The 18,058-nt window shown below is 45.4% G+C and overlaps 1 protein-coding gene across 1 annotated transcript in view; it reads left to right on the top strand.

Moving 5' to 3' along the window:
- Window positions 1-3,865: 3,865 nt before the first annotated feature.
- The window catches only part of DPYS (dihydropyrimidinase), a gene marked incomplete at both ends in the record, with an annotated part of 73,153 nt that continues 58,960 nt past the window's right edge, over window positions 3,866-18,058 (top strand). The window contains one exon of the mRNA XM_081111217.1: window positions 3,866-4,129. Within this exon, the coding sequence (XP_080967343.1) occupies window positions 3,866-4,129 (264 nt within the window). The remainder of the gene's footprint in view (window positions 4,130-18,058) is intronic.

The raw sequence follows: 18,058 nt of genomic DNA, 5'->3' as shown, positions 1-18,058 counted from the left end.
TTTTTACAACACATGAATGAACTTCTTTGAAAGCAAAACTGCAAATTAAATAGTAAATGAGACTGAATCTGTGTTCTTATTAATATGAACAAAACGCTTAAAAATTCCTCTGGCGGGGGGGGTAGTGGGGGCGGGGAGAATTCCTCTGTGGAGTCCCGTACTGTAATTTGACAAGCTGAAAATGAAGTTAGTGAGCGCTTCTTACTAACTGACAGGTCATCGAAGATGAATATGATGCACTCATCTGTCTTTGATGCTCGAGAGGGGGAGAGGGGGAGAGGGGAGGAGGTGAGAGATCAACCAAAGGACTTGTATGCATGCATTTAAGTATAACCCATGAAGACAGACAGTAGCAGGGAGAGGGCATGTGCTGGGGGTGGGGTCGGGGTGGGAACGACTGGGAAGAGGTCCATTGGGGGGAAAAGGAGATATATGTAATACTTTAAACAACTAAAAAAATAGATATTTTTAAATAAAAAAATACACAACTCATAAGTTTTAAACTGTATGCCCTTCCGAGTAGAGTGATGAAATCTTGCTCTGTAGAGGGCCGCCTGGGAGGTACCTAGGCATTTTCTTATAATTATTGTCAGCTGAACTCAGAGCATAGGCAGAGCCACGCCCTGGGAACATGCTTCTCCAATAAGGCTGGACATGTTAATCAGGCAGGGGCGGAACTAGATATGTAAATCTAGGCCTTTAAAATAAACCTGCTGTGTGGCACAGCCCGATTTTTGCCGCCTCTCCATCAGAGAGGATGGCACCCACCTGGCCCCAGCGTAAAATCTATTTCCGTGTCTTGGTCTTTCTTTAATTTCTTAATCCCCAGCTCTTCCACTCAGCAAATGGACTGTTTCCTTTTCCATGCGGGACATGGAAAAGAGAGAAACAGCCCCCCACATTGCTCTCTCACTCTGCCCTGGGTTTGGTACTATCTGTGGTTTCAGGCATTCACTGGGGGTCCTTTTTTTCCCCCCCACTGGGGGTCTTGAAGCATATCTCCCATGGAAAGTGGGGTGACTCATGTAATGTGTTCTCAGACAGACTTTGCTCAATCAATCAAACTGATTGTTTCACCAGCAAGAAGAAGGCAAAACAGCAGGAGTCTTGCTTCCCATCTTCACTCCATGCCAACACCAACTCTCCCTAGCACTTGTTTCCTACCCATTGAGGGTCCTGGGTGTCTGGTAATGAGTAGCATAAAGAAAAGGAGGTGAGGGTGTTCTGAGGACACACTTCCCCTCTAAGCACGTTTGCCCAGGCACAACCTTCCCCCTGGTGTGGGCCAATAAGGGCCAGAAAGGGGCATGACCCCTTCTGCCAGCCCACATTTCTCCTCAAACTGACCCACCTCTCTCTTCCATTGCAGTTAGCGAATCTCAATGAGCCATTTCCTCCTGCTTTGGTGACATTTCTACAAATCCCCTTTTCTGATCAAAGTTGGAGTTTCTTAAACGTGGGAAGTTTGTTTTGTGCTGTGTCACAGGGCATTTCATGATATCAAGTCTAAGATAAAGAAACGTTTGAAATCATTCAACTGGACAGTTTCAGAGAGGATGTCACAACCACCCTGACATCCAATCTTATTTTCCTAGGGTGGGGCAGACTTGTAGAGCTTGTAGGAGTTTCATCATATTTATAATTACTCCTTCCACCTTTCCACAATGGTCTTTTGACAATAATTTCACAACTAAATTTTGGGGTTTCTTTTTCTTGGCTTGACAGAAAAATCTGTGGAACTTGAAATTATTGGTGCTTTCTGATGTCTAATCATTGTGAGGTTTGTGCAATGTGAAGCTTGAGGAAATTTGGCAATAATATTGAAAATGCTCTCTCAAGGTCACGTGTGACCACCTAGTCTCCAGACTCAAAGGTATCTCCCCAGCCGGTCAGCTGACAGTTGACAATGACAAAAGATCCAAAGTAAACCAGCTGCAGCAAGCAGTGGCAGCACCAGGGGCGGGAACATCAGGCCTGGTGGTCAGGAACTCCCACAGTGCTGGGAGAACCCAGTCTCTTTCCGCCTCTCCACCTGTTCTCCGTGTTGGCTCTGTTCACACAAGCACTGTCTCCCTGTGTTGCCTAGGCAGCTGCCTGAGCCTCTTGCTCGCACCCTCCCAGATGCAAATCCAGCAGGAAAGAACAAACTGAGCCGTTCAGCCTTTCCGAAGTCGTAAAGTCTGCTCTCACTGGGCACAGTTAGTCTGCTTGGGACAGGTACCCACTCCCACACCCATGGGTGTGGCTGCGAGGATTTCCTATGGTGATTGGCAGAGTTTAGTTGAGCAGGTCAGTCCCAGAGCCAGCGCTCCCATCAGTACAATCAAGGCAAGTGTTCTGAGAATGCGGTTGGAGGATTTCTCACCAAAGACACTCAGGGACTATTAGCAGGGTACGAACAGAATAGATGCTGGAATGGCAGATGTCCACCACGCTCCAATCTTTCTACCGAATTTGGTCGTGGCGCCCTTGAAAATCTGCATCCCTGCCTTCCCTACGCAGTGCTGTCCCGTCTTCCTGAGCGCTGGCAAGGGATGGTCCACCGTTGTCCAACCCTATCCCCTCTAGCTTAACCTCATGGAGTTCAGACTCAACTCATCACCTCCTCTGTGCCTCTACCTACTCTGTTCCCTCAACCTAGAACACCATTCCTCTCCCAGTCTCATTTCCATATGTTCATGTCCTTTATATTCTGGTTCAAATAGCTCTTTGTTAAACTTCCATATTTAATTTTCTTCAAGGCAGAAATAAACTTTCCCTTTCCTCTAAACTCTTGTTATCCACTCTCAAAGGTAGAATTTTCTGCTTTAGATATTCTGTTACGTAGTGAAATACGTATGTGCGTCACACTGGCTCTTCGCTCCTTGAGCTCAGAATGTGACTTATCTTTTTTAAATAAAATATATTTTTTTATTGATTTCAGAGAGGAAGGAAGAGGAAGAGAGAGATGGAAACGTCAATGATGAGAGAGAATCATTGATTGGCCGCCTCCTGCATGCCTCCCACCTGGGACTGAGCCGAAACCCTGGCATGTGTCCTCACTGGGAATTGAACCGTGACTTCCTGGTTCATAGATTGATGCTCAACCACTGAGCCACCCTGGCCTGGCAGAATATGACTTTCTTTACCGCTTACCCGTCTATGCAACCCCCCTTCGGGGTCAGTCCTTAAAAGCTGGTATTTGTTAAACACGTGTGTATGGTGCTTCCCCTTTTATTAAGGTGCATTCACGTTGGTCAGCATATTTGCTTCTCAACACACACCTGGAGGGGAAGGACAAATATCTCAATTTTATATATGAGCATATTTTATACCAAGAGGGGAAAAAAAGATTTAACTGAAGGTTTCTAAGATCATTTTGTGGAAATTGGGAGAAAACAAAACAAAACAAAACACACCTAGATCTTTGGAGTTATATTACCTGTTATTTTCCAAGAAAAACTTGCCGGTATGAATTGCGTCATTCAAACTTGGAGAACAGTTGACATCAAGTTGTTCTTGTTTCAAATAGATTAAATACTTTCCCTCTGAACTTTCTGTCTGCCAATTACTGGGGCTGTGCGGCAACTTGCTAATGAATATTTAAAAGGAAGTCCAGGCCCAGTGGTTCTCTCCAGCTCGGGGTGGGTGTTGCATTGAATTGTGTGGATCTCCTGCTGGGTCCCAGCCTTTGGGGCCAGCCCCGCGGCCCTGGGGGTGGAGCCCACGTCCGGAGGCTGGGGTTGATAAGCCCGCCGGTCTCCGGGACTCCGGACTCGCCCCTCGTTTGTAGCCCGAGCCGGAGACCGGAGCCAGGCCTTGGGTATCTCCAAGGAGGTCGCCTCCGCTTGCCCATCCAGCCGTGCGCTCCCCCTCCTCCCGGGCCATGGCAGCGCCGTCCAGGCTCCTGATCCGCGGGGGTCGCGTGGTCAACGCCGACTCCTCGCAGGTGGCGGACGTGCTGGTGGAGGACGGCGTGGTGCGGGCGCTGGGGCGCGACCTGCTGCCGCCGGGGGGCGCGCCCGCGGGGCTGCGGGTCCTGGACGCGGCGGACAAGCTGGTCCTGCCCGGCGGCATCGACACCCACACGCACATGCAGTTCCCGTTCATGGGCACGAGGGCCGTCGATGACTTCCTGCAGGGCACCAAGGTACCCCCCGCTGGATGCACCCCCTCCCTGGATGCCCGCGGAGCCCTCCGGCCGCCCGGGGTGCCGAGCGGAGCCACCCCGCGCGGGCGCGGCGCCGAGGGGCTGAGTGAGCCGCAGCCGCCGGGCAGGTGCAGAGCTGGGATTAGGTTCTCCACGCTGAGCTCCCGCTTCTAGGTCCCTGCCCGCCGGCATCAGCCCCTCTTGGCTGACCCTCCATTTGGGTAATTGGACAAGTTTAAGGCCGTCTCTTCTCTGGCCCTCATTTCTCTCCGCCGTGTATCCTCCTGACGCCCGTGTTCTATGGGAACCCACAAGCCTTCCCCACTGTGCTGCTGGCGTTCCCAGGTATTGCTCCCGCCCTCCATGCCCGGCCAGAAGCAAATGAAAAGGACTTCCACCTGGTAGTTACTGACTCTTGCGTTAGCAGCGAGTGGTGAGTGGTGAGAGGTCTGGGTGGGCTGAAGCCAGCACGTCCACATTACTTGCCTCCACTCTCCAGGAGAAACGTCACAGCCCTGCCCTGTGGATAGAGCGTCGTCCTATGGACTGAAGAGTCGCAGGTTCGATTCCAGGTCAAGGTTACGTACTTGGGTCTCAGGTTTCCAGAGGCAAGCAATCGATGTGTCTCTCTCACATCCATGTTTTTCTCTCTGTCTCTCCTCCTCCCTTCCGCTCTCTCTAAAAATCAATGGGAAAATATCCTCAGGTGAGGATTAACCAAAAAAGAACAAGAAAAGAAAAGAAAAGCCACAGCCCTGACAAGGGATTCCAAAAGAAGTATTCCAGGTGTGACCTCCCAGGCACTCCCCCTTGCATCCAGGGGCCTGGTCCCACGTCTTCCGGTCCTGGCCCGGGAGATTCCTGCTGCGTGTGCACCTGCAGCTCTGCGGCTGGTGTAGGAGATCAGGTCACCTTCCCCCCGGCCCCCAGGTGAGAGCTTGGGTTTCTCCAGGCCCAAAGGCCTAGAGGCGCAGGTGAATGAAGAGAACCTTACCGGTTTCTCCCAGGCTCCTGAGCGCAAGGTCAGGAGCTGAGCAGGGCAGCCGTGCTGGAACCCGTATTTCAAACTCCACTCAGCACTTTCCCTAAAGTCAAACCCTCAGGCCTTGAGGTTTGTGTTCTGGGCTGCAGTGAGGGAAATTGCTCCTTCCATATTGATACCCTTCAGGCCTAAGCTCTTCATTCAAGGATGTGCTTGAGGTTTTCCCCAGGGCGATGCTTTGAGGGTGAAACAAACACGACTATTTAGTCCAAGTACAGGCAGTTCAGGCTTTCAAAGCCTGGCCTGTAGTTTGTTGACCCTACTGATTTCCAACAATTTTACTCTCTTTACACCTCCCCCTCTTCACCTGCCCCAAGCATCCATGATTGATTATTTCATAGAAAAAAGGAATGATTTGACCCAGCGAAAGGGCTCTGGGGCAGGCTGCTCACATCCACGTTGGGAAGGAAGCCTTCCTCCTAGTTACTAATTGTCAGCCTTCAGCACGTGGGCAATGGTCAAAGTCTTTCGTAAGACAGGTCATTGTTTGTTTTGAAAGCTGAACATTCATATTTCCCTTTGGCTAAAAACTGAAATTTGCCAATTTTTTGTTGTTGTTAATTCTCACCTGAGGATAGTTCTTTCATTGATTTTTAGAGAGAGTGGAGGGGAGAGAGAGAAAGAGAGAGAGAGAGAGAGAGAGAGATGAGAGAGACATGTCAATTGGTTGCCTCCTGCAGCCTGGACCAGGCCCAGGACTGGGGATTGAACCTGCAACCTAGGTCCATGCCCTTGCCTAGAAATCAAACCCCCAAGCTTTAGGTGAGAGGGCTGACGATCTAACCACTGAGCAACATCACCCAAGGCTTTGACAAATTTTCATGAACTGATTTTTTTTTAAATATTTTTTTATTGATTAAGATATTACATATGTGTACCCTCTACCCCCCCCCCTCATCCCCTCACCCCCCCCCCCCCCCCCCCGTTGTCCGTGTCCATTGGTTAGGCCTATATGCTTGCATATAAGTCCTTTGGTTGATCCTTCCCCCTTGCCCCCACCCTCCCCTACCTTCCCTCCAAGGCCCGACAGTCCAATCAAAGCCTCTCCGTCTCTGGATCAGTCCTTGTTCATCAGTTTATGTTGTTCATTATAGTCCACAAATAAGTGAGATCTTGTGGTATTTATCCGCTCTCCAGTTCCATCGATGCTGTGGCAAATGGTAAGAGTTCCTTTTTCTTCTTCCTCTTCTTAAAGAATACCTTTCAGCATTTCATATAATGCTGGTTTGGTGGTGATGAACTCCTTTAGCTTTTTCTTATCCGTGAAGCTCTTTATCTGACCTTCCATTCTGAATGATAGCTTTGCTGGATAAAGTAATCTTGGTTGCAGGTTCTTGCTATTCATCTCTTTGAATATTTCTTGCCACTCTCTTCTGGCCTGCATGGTTTCTGTTGAGAAATCAGCTGACAGTCGTATGGGTACTCCCTTGTAGGTAACTGAGTTTCTTTCTCTTGCTGCTTTTAAGATTCTCTCTTTGTCTTTTGCTCTTGGCATTTTAATTATGATGTGTCTTGGTGTGGTCCTCTTTGGATTCCTTTTGTTTGGGGTTCTCTGCGCTTCCTGGACTTGTAAGTCCATTTCTTTCTCCAGGTGGGGGAAGTTTTCTGTCATTATTTCTTCAAAAAGGTTTTCAATATCTTGCCCTCTCTCTCCTTCTGGTACCCCTATAATTCTGATGTTGGTATGCTTGAAGTTGTCCCAGAGGTTCCTTACACTATCTTCATATTTTTTGAATCTCTTTTCTTTTTCGGTTGGGTATTTTTTGTTTCTTTGTATTTCAAATCTTTGACTTGATTCTTGGAATCCTCTTGTCTGCTGTTGGATCTCTGTAAATTATTCTTTATTTCAGTCAGTGTATGCTTAATTTCTAGTTGGTCCTTTTTCATGTCCTCCATGGTCTCACTATACTCCTTGAGGGATTCATTAAATTTATCGGCGGTTTCCATAAAATTCTTGACAAACCTTATAAACGTGGCCTTGAACTCTATATCCAGTCGTCTGCCCTCCTCCGTTCTGCCAATTGTGACCTGTTTCTTTGTCTCCGCATTTTGGCTGCTTCCCTGTGTTGATAGAGTGGCCCTGCGCGCCAGGTGTCCTGTAGGGCCCAGTGGCTCAGCCTCCCCAGTTACCTGGGGTGGACACTCTTGGTGCACTCTTGGTGCCTTGGTTGTTGTAGGATCACTGGGAGGAATTGACCTCCAGGCCAATTGGCTGTGGGAAGCAGCTGTGTCTGACGTGGGAGAATGGTCTCCCTCTGACCACTGGGTACAGTGGCTCCTGGATCTAAGGAGGTGCTAATTCAGCCCCTGCCTGAGGCCACACAGCCGGAGCCACGAATAGGCTCAGCTGTGAAGCAATGCAAGTCGCTGCGGGGCCTTGGGCCTTCTCTTGGAAGTTCCGGGTCTGCTTGGCTGGGCTGTAGTTAGGTACATTCACATGCAAAAGCCTCTGCTGCAGCCTGGGTGGGGCGGGGTCTCAGAGAGTCAAAAGGGCGGAGAAAGAAGCTATGGCTGATTCTCCGCGCCCGGAGTCGCGCGTCTCAGTGTCCCGGCTGCAAGCACCTCTGAGGGAAATCCGCCCTCAAGTTCGCCCGCTGCCGCCTGACAGAGCAGCCTCTCCCCGTATGAGTCCTGGGTCCTCAGAGACTTCCCAGAACCAGAGTTCAGAGCAGTCGGGAGTTTGTGATTGAAAAAGACAGCCGCGTCCTCAGGTGCCACCCCCTTTCCGCACGCGCGAGCCCATGAACTGATTTTTACATGTTATGAAAGATTCTCAGATACCAAATGATAGGCCATCCAAATGATAAAAAGTTGGAAAAGTAATAGAAAAATAGAAAGAAGATTACCTAGAATCTCCTATATGACAACCAACATTTTGGTGAATTGCCTTTATGCTTTTTACTCAACTGAGATTATATATGTATGTGTGTGTAAGTATGTGTATTTAAAATTTTGTAACCTGGTCCTGGCCAGTGTGGTTTAGTGCAGTGGTTGGCAAACTCATTAGTCAACAGAGCCAAATATCAACAGTACAACGATTGAAATTTCTTTTGAGAGCCAAATTTTTTAAACTTAAACTATATAGGTAGGTACATTGTTATTAACTTAGAGTACTCCTAATGCTTAGGAAGAGCCACACTCAAGGGGCCAAAAAGCTGCATGTGGCTCGCGAGCCGCAGTTTGCTGACTATGGGTTTAGTGGATAGAACGTCGGCCTGTGGACTGAAGGGTCTTGGGTTCAATTCCAAACAAGGGCATGTATCTTGGTTACAGGCTCAATCCCTGGCCTTAACTGGGGCATGTGCGGGGGGCAACCAATCAATGTGTCTCTCTCACATCCATGTTTTTCTCTCTCTCTGTCTCTCCCCCTCCCTTGCACTCTCTCTAAAATGGAAAAATATCCTCTGGTGAGTCTTAACAACAACAGCAACCTGTTTTGTAACCTTTTTCAGTTATCGTACAAGCACTTTCTGTTGTCCTAGACCAGGGGTGGGCAAACTTTTTGACTCAAGGGCCACAATGGGTTCTTAAACTGGACCGGAGGGCCGGAACAAAAGCATGGATGGAGTGCTTGTGTGAACTAATATAAATTCAAAGTAAACATCATTACATAAAAGGGTACGGTCTTTTTTTTTTTTTTTTTTTTTTAGTTTTACTCATTTCAAACGGGCAGGATCCAGCCCGCGGATCCTACGGCTGTCCTAGACTCATCATTAACAAAGGGCTTTGTTGATGGCAAGGCATTCCATTGACACCCCCATTGGAGCTGCTCTTTCTGACCATGGGTTTGCCAGGCCCACTAGCATCACTACCCCTCACCGCTTCCCTTTTTCTCATTAGGGTTCTAGAGGAAGCAGCCAAGAAGAGGGGTTGGGATGCTATGGGAGAGGGACATTCCTTCCCTTTCTCAAGAGTACCGGCAAGTGCCCAAGGCCCTAGGAGGTGATTCTTAGTGTCCATCTGTTCCTTGGCCATTCTGGGATTCCTAGCATGAACAGTTTACAGCCTCATAGTGAGAAGGCAGGTCATTGCAACATATACTATAGCGTGTTGCCAACATCTGAAAGGACTTAGGGGCCAGCTGATTCACCAGGCATTTGTATACTCCAAGGTTGTCAAAACATTAAACAAAAGCATGCTCTTCGTTAGCTTAGAATCTTCAGCAGAAAGCAATGTGGTGAGTGATGTTAATGTCAGATATTTAGCAAATACTGAATTCCTGCTGAATATTAAACTGTCAAAGGGGCTAAGCTATAGAAGTCTACTTCAAAAGTGGTTGGTCGGATCCCAGGAGATAATCACCCCCAGGAACAGCTGAGGCTCCATCAAAGGGAACCAGGAGAGAGTAAATATTACCAGGAGCATTAGAATATTGACCTCATTCGGAAAGGAAGGCATTAGAGAGTTATTTTGTCCTATTTTCTAGTCTTCACAGTAATTCCCAAGGCAGTATTGTTGGGGTTTCTGATTTGGGCAATAGGGATGAATAAGTCTTTTGTAAATGCTGGTTGCATTATATATATTAAACCTGAAAAATATTAATACCGCTAAGTAACACTTATTATATGAAGCACTTACTATGTACCAGGCACCGTGGCAAGCTGTGCATTCTCTTCCACAGTCCCAGGGCCATTACCAATTTTTTACAAGTGAGGAAATTGAAACTTAAGTCACTTGCCCAAGGGCACACACCTCATAAGTGACCGAGTGGCTCTTCAAAGTCAGGACTGCCTGCCACCGCTAGAGATTTTACCTACGAGGTTCTCTTCCTTTCTGATATGCTCGCTGAAATAATATCTACGGTTTTGATTTATCAGAGTGGCAAATAATGGATGAAAAGCCTGTCTAAAGTTGTGTGCTATGGCTTTTCTCAAAAATAGAGCAGAGTCATCCTTAAGAAACACAGTAGCCTTCACCAGTGCGGAGGCAGCGACGGTTATCAAAACTCACATCACAGGGACTAGGTTTGTGAGACATTCAGACAGGCCTTCATAGCCACATCAGGGCTAAGGGTACAGAAATGGGGACCTGAAATACAGAGAGAGACAAAAATATTTCATGCTGTTGATAGAAGAGGTGTTCAACCTATAGAGAATTTTTAAAAATATATTGTTATTGTTTTCAGAGAGGAATGGAGGAGAGAGAGATAGAAACATTAATCATGAGAATCATTGATCTGCTGCCTCCTGCATGCCCCCTGCTGGGGATCAAGGCCAAAACCCAGGCATGTGCCCTGGTTGGAAACGAACTGTGACCTCCTGGTTCGTAGCTCAATACTCAACCACTGAGTCACACTGGCCAGGCTGGAGAATTTTTGTAAGAGTTTATTTGAGCCAAACTGACAACAATTGTCAGGAAGCAAGATCTGAAATGCTCCAGAGGATGACAGTTTTGCAGTTTCTTTCATGCATTTAAAATGAAGGAGGGACCTGGCCGTCACAGCTCAGTGGTGGAGCATTGGCCTATGAACCAGGAGGTCACGGTTAGATTCCCAGTCAGGGCACGTGCCTGGGTTTCAGGCTCAATCCCCTGTTGGGGGTGTGCAGGAGGCAGCCGATCAATGTTTCGCTCTCACACTGATGCTTCTCTCTCTTTTTCCCTCTCCCACCTCGCTTTCTCTCAAAAAAAAAAAAAGAAAAGAAAAGAAAAAAGAAAGAAAGAAAAAAAATTACCAGTCCGAAGGTGTACAGGCTTTGTCCAAGTCTTGGAATAGCTGTCCACCTCTGATATCAGCACTTCTCCTCCGAGAGGAGTCTTTGATGTCCGTTGCAGGTGGAGGTGAGTGTCAGAGGGAGGGAGATGTGCATTCCTGGTTAGGTGCCTGATGAGCCTTCCAGGAGGTTGGAGAGTGTCTTTTGAATGAGCAAAATCTCCAGGTGATCTTTAAAGTCTTTGTTTCCTGGGAGCCAGCTGGGAAAGGAAGCAGTTACCAATTGGCATTTTCTTGAAGTGACTTTATCAAATCTTGGCAATAGTGTAAGATGTCTTAAAATTAATTTTAACAATACTAATAGGAGGTAGGAAATTATCTTACATTTACAACATAATGTATAACATACACAGACACAAACAGAGACCTTTTACTCATAAGAAAACCTCACTAGTTTATAAAAGAAGAGTTGGATTCAAATTTTGTTTTGGAGACACAATCTGTCCTTGACAAGTCAAGTTCCAAATGACATGTCCCCTTTTATTTTTTAAAAATATATTTTTATTGATTTCAAAAGGAAGGGAGAGGGAGAAGGAGATAGAGCATCAATAATGAGAGAGAATCATTGATTGGCTGCCTCTTGCATGCCCCACACTGGGGACTGAGCCCGCAACCCGGGCATGTGGCCTTACTGGGAATTGAACTGTGACTTCCTGGTTCATAGGTCGATACTCAACCACTGAGCCATGCTGGCCAGGCTTATTTTTTATTTTTATTGTTGAAAGTATCTGTAATACTTTCAACAATAAAGATAAAAACAAAAAGGCCTTTTATGCACAATGCCTTCAGGAGATGGATCGCAAAAGACTAGACCAATAGATCAATAACTGTTTGCTTTTTGCATCCACCAAGCTGATCATTTATAATATCTAACAAATAGGGATACTATTTCTGGTATTCTATTTATTGATTACTGGATTGTGAGTGGGCCCAATTTAAAAAATGAAATATTGGTCAACCGAAAGCTACATATTTTGTAAATCTAATTCATGTGAGAGGTTGGTTTAAAGGCTATAATTAATTTATTTAATTAAATGTAAAAGCTTTCTAGCTGATATAACTAATGGAAATAATGTTCTGCTTTACAGAGATCATATTTCATTTTTGTTGGGTCTATATTAGATGTCTGGTGGTCTTTTAATAATTTAAGATCTGTGAGGAAAGACAATGGGATTTTTGTTCCAATGGATATTGTGAATTGGTAATCTTGAAGGAATTATGACTTTGTGTTTTACTATATCCTGTGATGAGAGCTCAGCCAGTTTTCAGATATATCTACTTATATTCAGACATGGATGCAGCTCGGAGTGGGTGGACGTGCATGAAAAACCTGGCAGCATCCATAGTGGGAGGAAGAATATTTTCTTAATTGGGAAAACACCCAGAACAGTTTTTTGGGGTTTTTTGCAAAGGACAAAAAGTCCTCAAAATTATCAAGAAAGAAAATTATACTTTGCTCTGAAACTTTTTGGTAAAATGCCATCCAGATGATTAGCTACAATAAGGCAGTGGAAGGTATATGATTAAGCACACGCTGATGGTGGTATTTATAGCGCTTCCTTACCTTGGAGGAGAGCTGTGCTCAGGAAACTTGGTTGCAAACCAGCTCTCCTTTCTGGTGCTTGCTGGCGCTCCAGGCTGGGCTTCGAGGCTCTATGGGCTGACTGCGTGACCTTGAGCAAGTCACTTCCTCCCTCAGGGATGTCAACATTTCCTTATGTGTAAAACGATTGGTTAGAAGAACAACTTTAATTTAAAAAAATATTTTTAAGGGCAGATGCAGGCTAGAAGGGGTCATTGGGGGTGAAAGGGGGACATATGTAATACTTTCAACAATAAAGATTAAGAAATATTTTTTTAAACTACCGAAAAACAATATATACTCATCATTCAGCCCTTAGGAAAATTCTGGAGCATTATAGTTGCTCAATATATATGGATTGAATGTATAAACTGCTGTGTGGGGTGTTTTTTGTTTTTTTTTTTTAAAGGAAAAGAGTACAAAGATTTAAATCACCTATAATTTTAACATTTTGTTTTCTGTCCTTTCAGGTTGTTTCCTTGTGGGGGGAGGGGGGGGCATATAAACAATTTTCCTTCTACTAGTGCACACTCTTTGGAGTCAGCCTCGTCCATAAATAACGTTCTTCATTGAACTATCATTGAAGAATGTGATTTCCATGACCTGGTTATCCTCTCTGAGTCGAGTCTGTGTCAAAGCTTTCTCTCTGGTCCCCATATCGCCCATGCACCAGGCCTTCATTCCTGCCTTTCTGAAGATGCCACAACCTGGTGTCCCATAAGCTCCTCAAACTCATCATGTTCCAAACCAAATTTATCCTTCCCTCCAAGTCCCTCACCCACGTTTTATCCTGTTTCCCAAACTGTTAACAGCTTCATGCTCTTCTTTTCAGGGTTGGACATTTTGGTGGTTTCCAGGTTTTTTTGGTTTTGGTTTTTGCTTGTGTATACTGTGATGTAGATCATTACTCAGATTCTTGATGATTGACTTAGAAATCACCCCTCAGAGAGAAATGACTCGGCCAGTGAGTATTAGATACAGCTGAAAGAGTTGAATACATATATCCAGGTTGCTTTTAATTTCTGCTCCCATGAACAGTACATTATACTTCTCATTTCACTGCATCCTAGCTACCTGTGAATATTGACTTTTAAAAAAAATCAATGTCAATGTAACAGGAAAAACAGAATTTCTTAATGTTTTTTTAAGTGAACATTTCTTTGATTGCTGGTGAGGCTGAGCTTTGAACATTCTTATTGTGCTACTTGCATACTCCAGGTCTGAGTTTATAATTGTATGATTTCCTTGGGTGGTTCTTTATTGATTACAAAGTTAATCTTTACGCTATTAATTAGAAGAAGAAAAAATATCTCAAATATTAATTTGAAGCTGCTCAATGTTAAGTAGCGCTTTGGCTCTACTGAGCATGTTATATGAATTGAACTTGACAGAATCTAGGACTTGCCTTCTTTCAGCTTTCATGCTTGAGATCTCTACCGTTTTCAATTCCACCATTTCCTCCTTCATTTGTCTGGAAGGCAGGTTTCCAATGTCACCCAGAAGTAGTGCAGAAATTAAGGTTTTCATGATGCTGCTGTCAGGGAGGAGAAACTTTTTCTATAACCTCTTAGGTTTCTTTATTCGGGTTGCAAATTAAACTGACAAAGTAAATTAGCAAGAGAGACGACTGATCTTTAAAATTCAGGTCTATGCAAGCTTACAGAAAGATGTGACTCAAGGAGGCAGTGAGAATGTGAGGCTTTACATACCATCTTTACAGGGGAAAGGGTTGGGGGAGAAAGACCTTATAGGAAACAGATGACTTTTAGGAAAGTCAAATGGGCCTTTGGGAGAATAGATGGGAGATAACATAGTTTTGAAACAAGGGCTGTTTGGGTGTGGCCAAGCTTCTGTCTCAGCTGATGAGTCAGTCTTCCCCAGGGGTGACACGTCTGGGCCCTGTCACTGCCATCTACTACAGGGTGGCCCTCAACTAAGGATTTTCCAAGTGGATGGTTAGATTCCGTTACGTCAGTCGACAAATGTTTCTTGGGAACAGTGCCTCTGAGTGCTAGGTACCGTGGTTGGGGTGATTGAGATGAAAACCATGGTTTTTGTTCTCAGTGGCAGGCAGCTAGAGCTTACGGAGCTGCAGTGTTACCTGGCCTTAATAATACAGCATAGGCAGAAGCTTGGTCTTGCAGACTTAACTTTGGTGATGGACTGTTTTCGAGTGAATACTCCAGGTCTGGCATTTTCCCTTTTGTGACGTTGCCAGTCACAGTGGCTGGCATCACCAAATTGTAGTTTTTTAAAATATGTTCTTATTGATTTCAGAGAGGAAGAGCGAGAGATAGAAACACTAATGATAATAGAGAATCATTGATCGGCTGCCTCCTGCACGCCCCCTATTGAGGATCGAGCCCACAACCCAGGTATGTACCTTGACTGGGAATTGAACCATGACCTCCTGGTTCATAGGTCAACGCCCAACCACACCGGCCGGGCACCAAATTGTATTTTTAGCAGGTTATTTTCTAAGTGAGCTTCGGTAATTACCCAGAGCTGACTCCTCGCCACTTCAGACTCCTCTTTTCACATGTGAAGTAGCTAATCCAGGGAGGACACTGCAACGTGTCAGTTATGTGTCATTTATCCAGGAGAGAAAGTGCATGTTCTAGTGCCAGCCCTGAGTTCCTGAATCTGATGGATCTGTTCTCAGCTAAAAAGCAAAGACCTTAAAAAATAGCTTAAAATGAAACAAAATGTAATCTTTGAGAGAAGAAATGATTTGAGGCATAGATACAGAAAAAGACTATAGTTCTGCTGTTTTAAAAGTCTTAGTTAACACTGATTAGGCAATGGGCTTTGGACAAGCTGAGCATTCAGCTTTCAAATGTGCTCAGAGTCTACATTCCATGTCAACATTTTCATAGAAGGATCCAGGCATCTACACAGCCAGGGATAGCACTACTTTTGAGAAGTGAAATCTCACATTAACATGCAATTACACTGCCTTTCCATTTTGCTATTGTAAACGTGAATCATCGTAATTACTCCTACTCATAGCCTTTGTGGGAAATTCATTGGTCCCTCCCTTCCTTTCTCCCTTAAAGATCTAAAGAATATTAATGTAATGGGCACAAGGCATACAGAGATGAAACGACATCAGTTGAGTTAGAATCTCTGGGGGATGGAATAAAAGTTCCCTAGAAGATGCTAGGGTTAAGATTCACTGGACTAGCCCTAACTGGTTTGGCTCAGTGGATAGAGCGTCAGCCTGTGAACTGAAGGGTCCCAGGTTCGATTCCAGTCAAGGGCATGTACCTTGGTTGTGGGCACATCCCCAGTAGAAGGTGTGCAGGAGGCAACTGATTGATGTTTCTCTCTCATCAATGTTTCTAACTCTCTATCCCTCTCCCTCTCTGTAAAAAATATATTAAAAAAAAAAAAGATTCACTGGACTAATAACAGGGGAGGGACTGGGTGACATCTCTCTCTGAGATAGAGAGGTGCTCAGAGCTCTCCAAACACAAGGAAGAGAGACAGTGTCCCTGGAGTGGGATGAAGGAGCTGGGAGGGGAGTGGATCAATACAAAGCTGAGGAGCTATCTCAAGTTCAATCATGCAGGGACCCTATGGGATGTCTCATAATTGTCTTGTCTTCACCCCAAGAGCAAAGAAAAGCCAAAGCAAGATTGGAAGTGGCCAGCATGTCTGGGGACAAGGTGACGTTGCAGAGGCTACTAGTCCAGTCGGAAGGCGAAGATGGTATTGGGCAGTGGAGGAGGCCATGCAGGGAGTAAAGAGACTCATGGAATATGCAGGAGGTAGCCTGAGGGAGGGGGCCTTGCTGGTGGATTGGATTTCGGGGTGTAAGGAAGAAGAAAGGTAAAGTTCAAGGGTGACTCCTAAGGCTGGTTTGCACAGTTGGATGGATTAATATTTCACAACTGGGGAGACCAGGAGACGAGCATGGAGAGGCAATGCGGAGGTCAGCTTTACAAAGCCGAATGTGCTTCTGGATTGGAAACACAAATTGGGAGCTTGTTTCCCTACGTCTCAGTGACGCCGAGAAAGCTGCAAATCCAGCCAACATTCTTCTCCCTGCAGCTCAAACGCACTGCTGGAACTTCTTTTTGTTTTACTTGGGTTGAGCAAGTCCTGTGATTGATTTCAGTGAAACAAATCACTTGTTTCAGGCTGAGCTTAGAAATGGGGGAGAAAAAGAAGAAGAAGGAAGAAAATGCTTGGGATGCTTTCAATAATGATTTACAACCAAATACATTGTTAAATAAAATCTTGTGTTATGTAAAATGATGACCCCACTGTTGCTTAGAGTTTATCTCAATTTATGTTCTATCACATTTGCACCTGAGACAGCACAAGCTGTCTTCCTAGCAAAAGAAGCTTTTTAGATAAACGGGAAGGTTTTCAAGGGAGGAGAGCCAAGGTAATTAGGAGCTGAAAGAATTGATTTATGAGCCCAGATTAGAAAAGGTAAATGCATTTTGTTTGGCTAACGGCAAATAAAAGGGGAGTGGAGTCAATCAGCAGTAAAAACAAAGGAAACAATTAGGTTTTACAGAGAAATATGAAATAAATGTTCATCGTTGACTGCTGCTCCCTCCTCTAAGCTCTCCTCATCCTTCAATGTTTGGGAAAGTGGAAGGAACATTTTGTGAAGTGAATCTAGAAGCAGCTGATGTTGAAAGAAATGAGACAAATATTGAAAATACCTAAGGGGGCTGGAACTGTGGTGTTCTTTTCTTTTTGTGGTTAATCCTCACCCAAGGATACTTTTTCCATTGATTTTTAGAGAGAGTGGAAGGGAAGGAGGGAGGGGGAAGTAGAAGAGGAGGGAGGGAGGGAAAGAGAAAGATCAACATTGATGTGAGAGAGACACTTGAATTGGTTGCCTCTTGCATGTGCCCTGACGAGGGCTGGGGATTGAACCTGCAACCCTTTGGTGATTGGGCCAGCACTCTAACCACTGAGCACACCAGCCAGAGCAGGGACTGTGGTGTTCTAACCAACTGGTTTGCTGGATAAAGCTGATTATCCCATGGGTAATAGTTGTGTGAAGGCAAAAAAGCTCTAGTATGGGTCCTTCCTCATAAATCTTTTAGGGGAACATTATTTCATTAGTGATTGTCACACTGATGAACATTACATAAGCTTAACAAAATTGCATTTCAGCCCTGGTTGGTGTGGTTCAGTCGTTAGAGCAGCAGGTTTTATTCCCAGTCAAGGGCATGTATCTGGGTTGCAGGTTTGATCCCAGGCCCTAGTCAGGCCTGCAGGAGGCAACTAATCGATGTGTCTCTCTCACATTGACCTTTCTCGCTCTCTCTCTCTCTCTCCCCCACCTTACCTCCTTTCCACTCTCTCTAAAAATCAATGGAAAACTATCCTCAGGTGAGGAGTAACAACGACAACAACATCGCATTTCATTTGTGAATTTATAATTCGTAGTTTGACGGGATTTGTTTTGTTTGGCTTTTGGTTTCCTAAATGCTTGATGGGTTTTGCCAACCTCTGCATCTCTGCAAGCGATGATTCACTTCATGGCCTGCGGCGGCAGGCTGGGAGCAGGTCACACTGGCTGGAAGACCGAAGCGGGCATGATCTGCATGAGGCTGAGGCCAGGAGCAG

This window comes from Myotis nattereri (genome assembly GCF_964212035.1).
Source record: "Myotis nattereri genome assembly, chromosome: 17".
Taxonomy (NCBI): Eukaryota; Metazoa; Chordata; class Mammalia; order Chiroptera; family Vespertilionidae; genus Myotis; species Myotis nattereri.
This window is presented reverse-complemented; position numbering and strand designations above follow the sequence as displayed.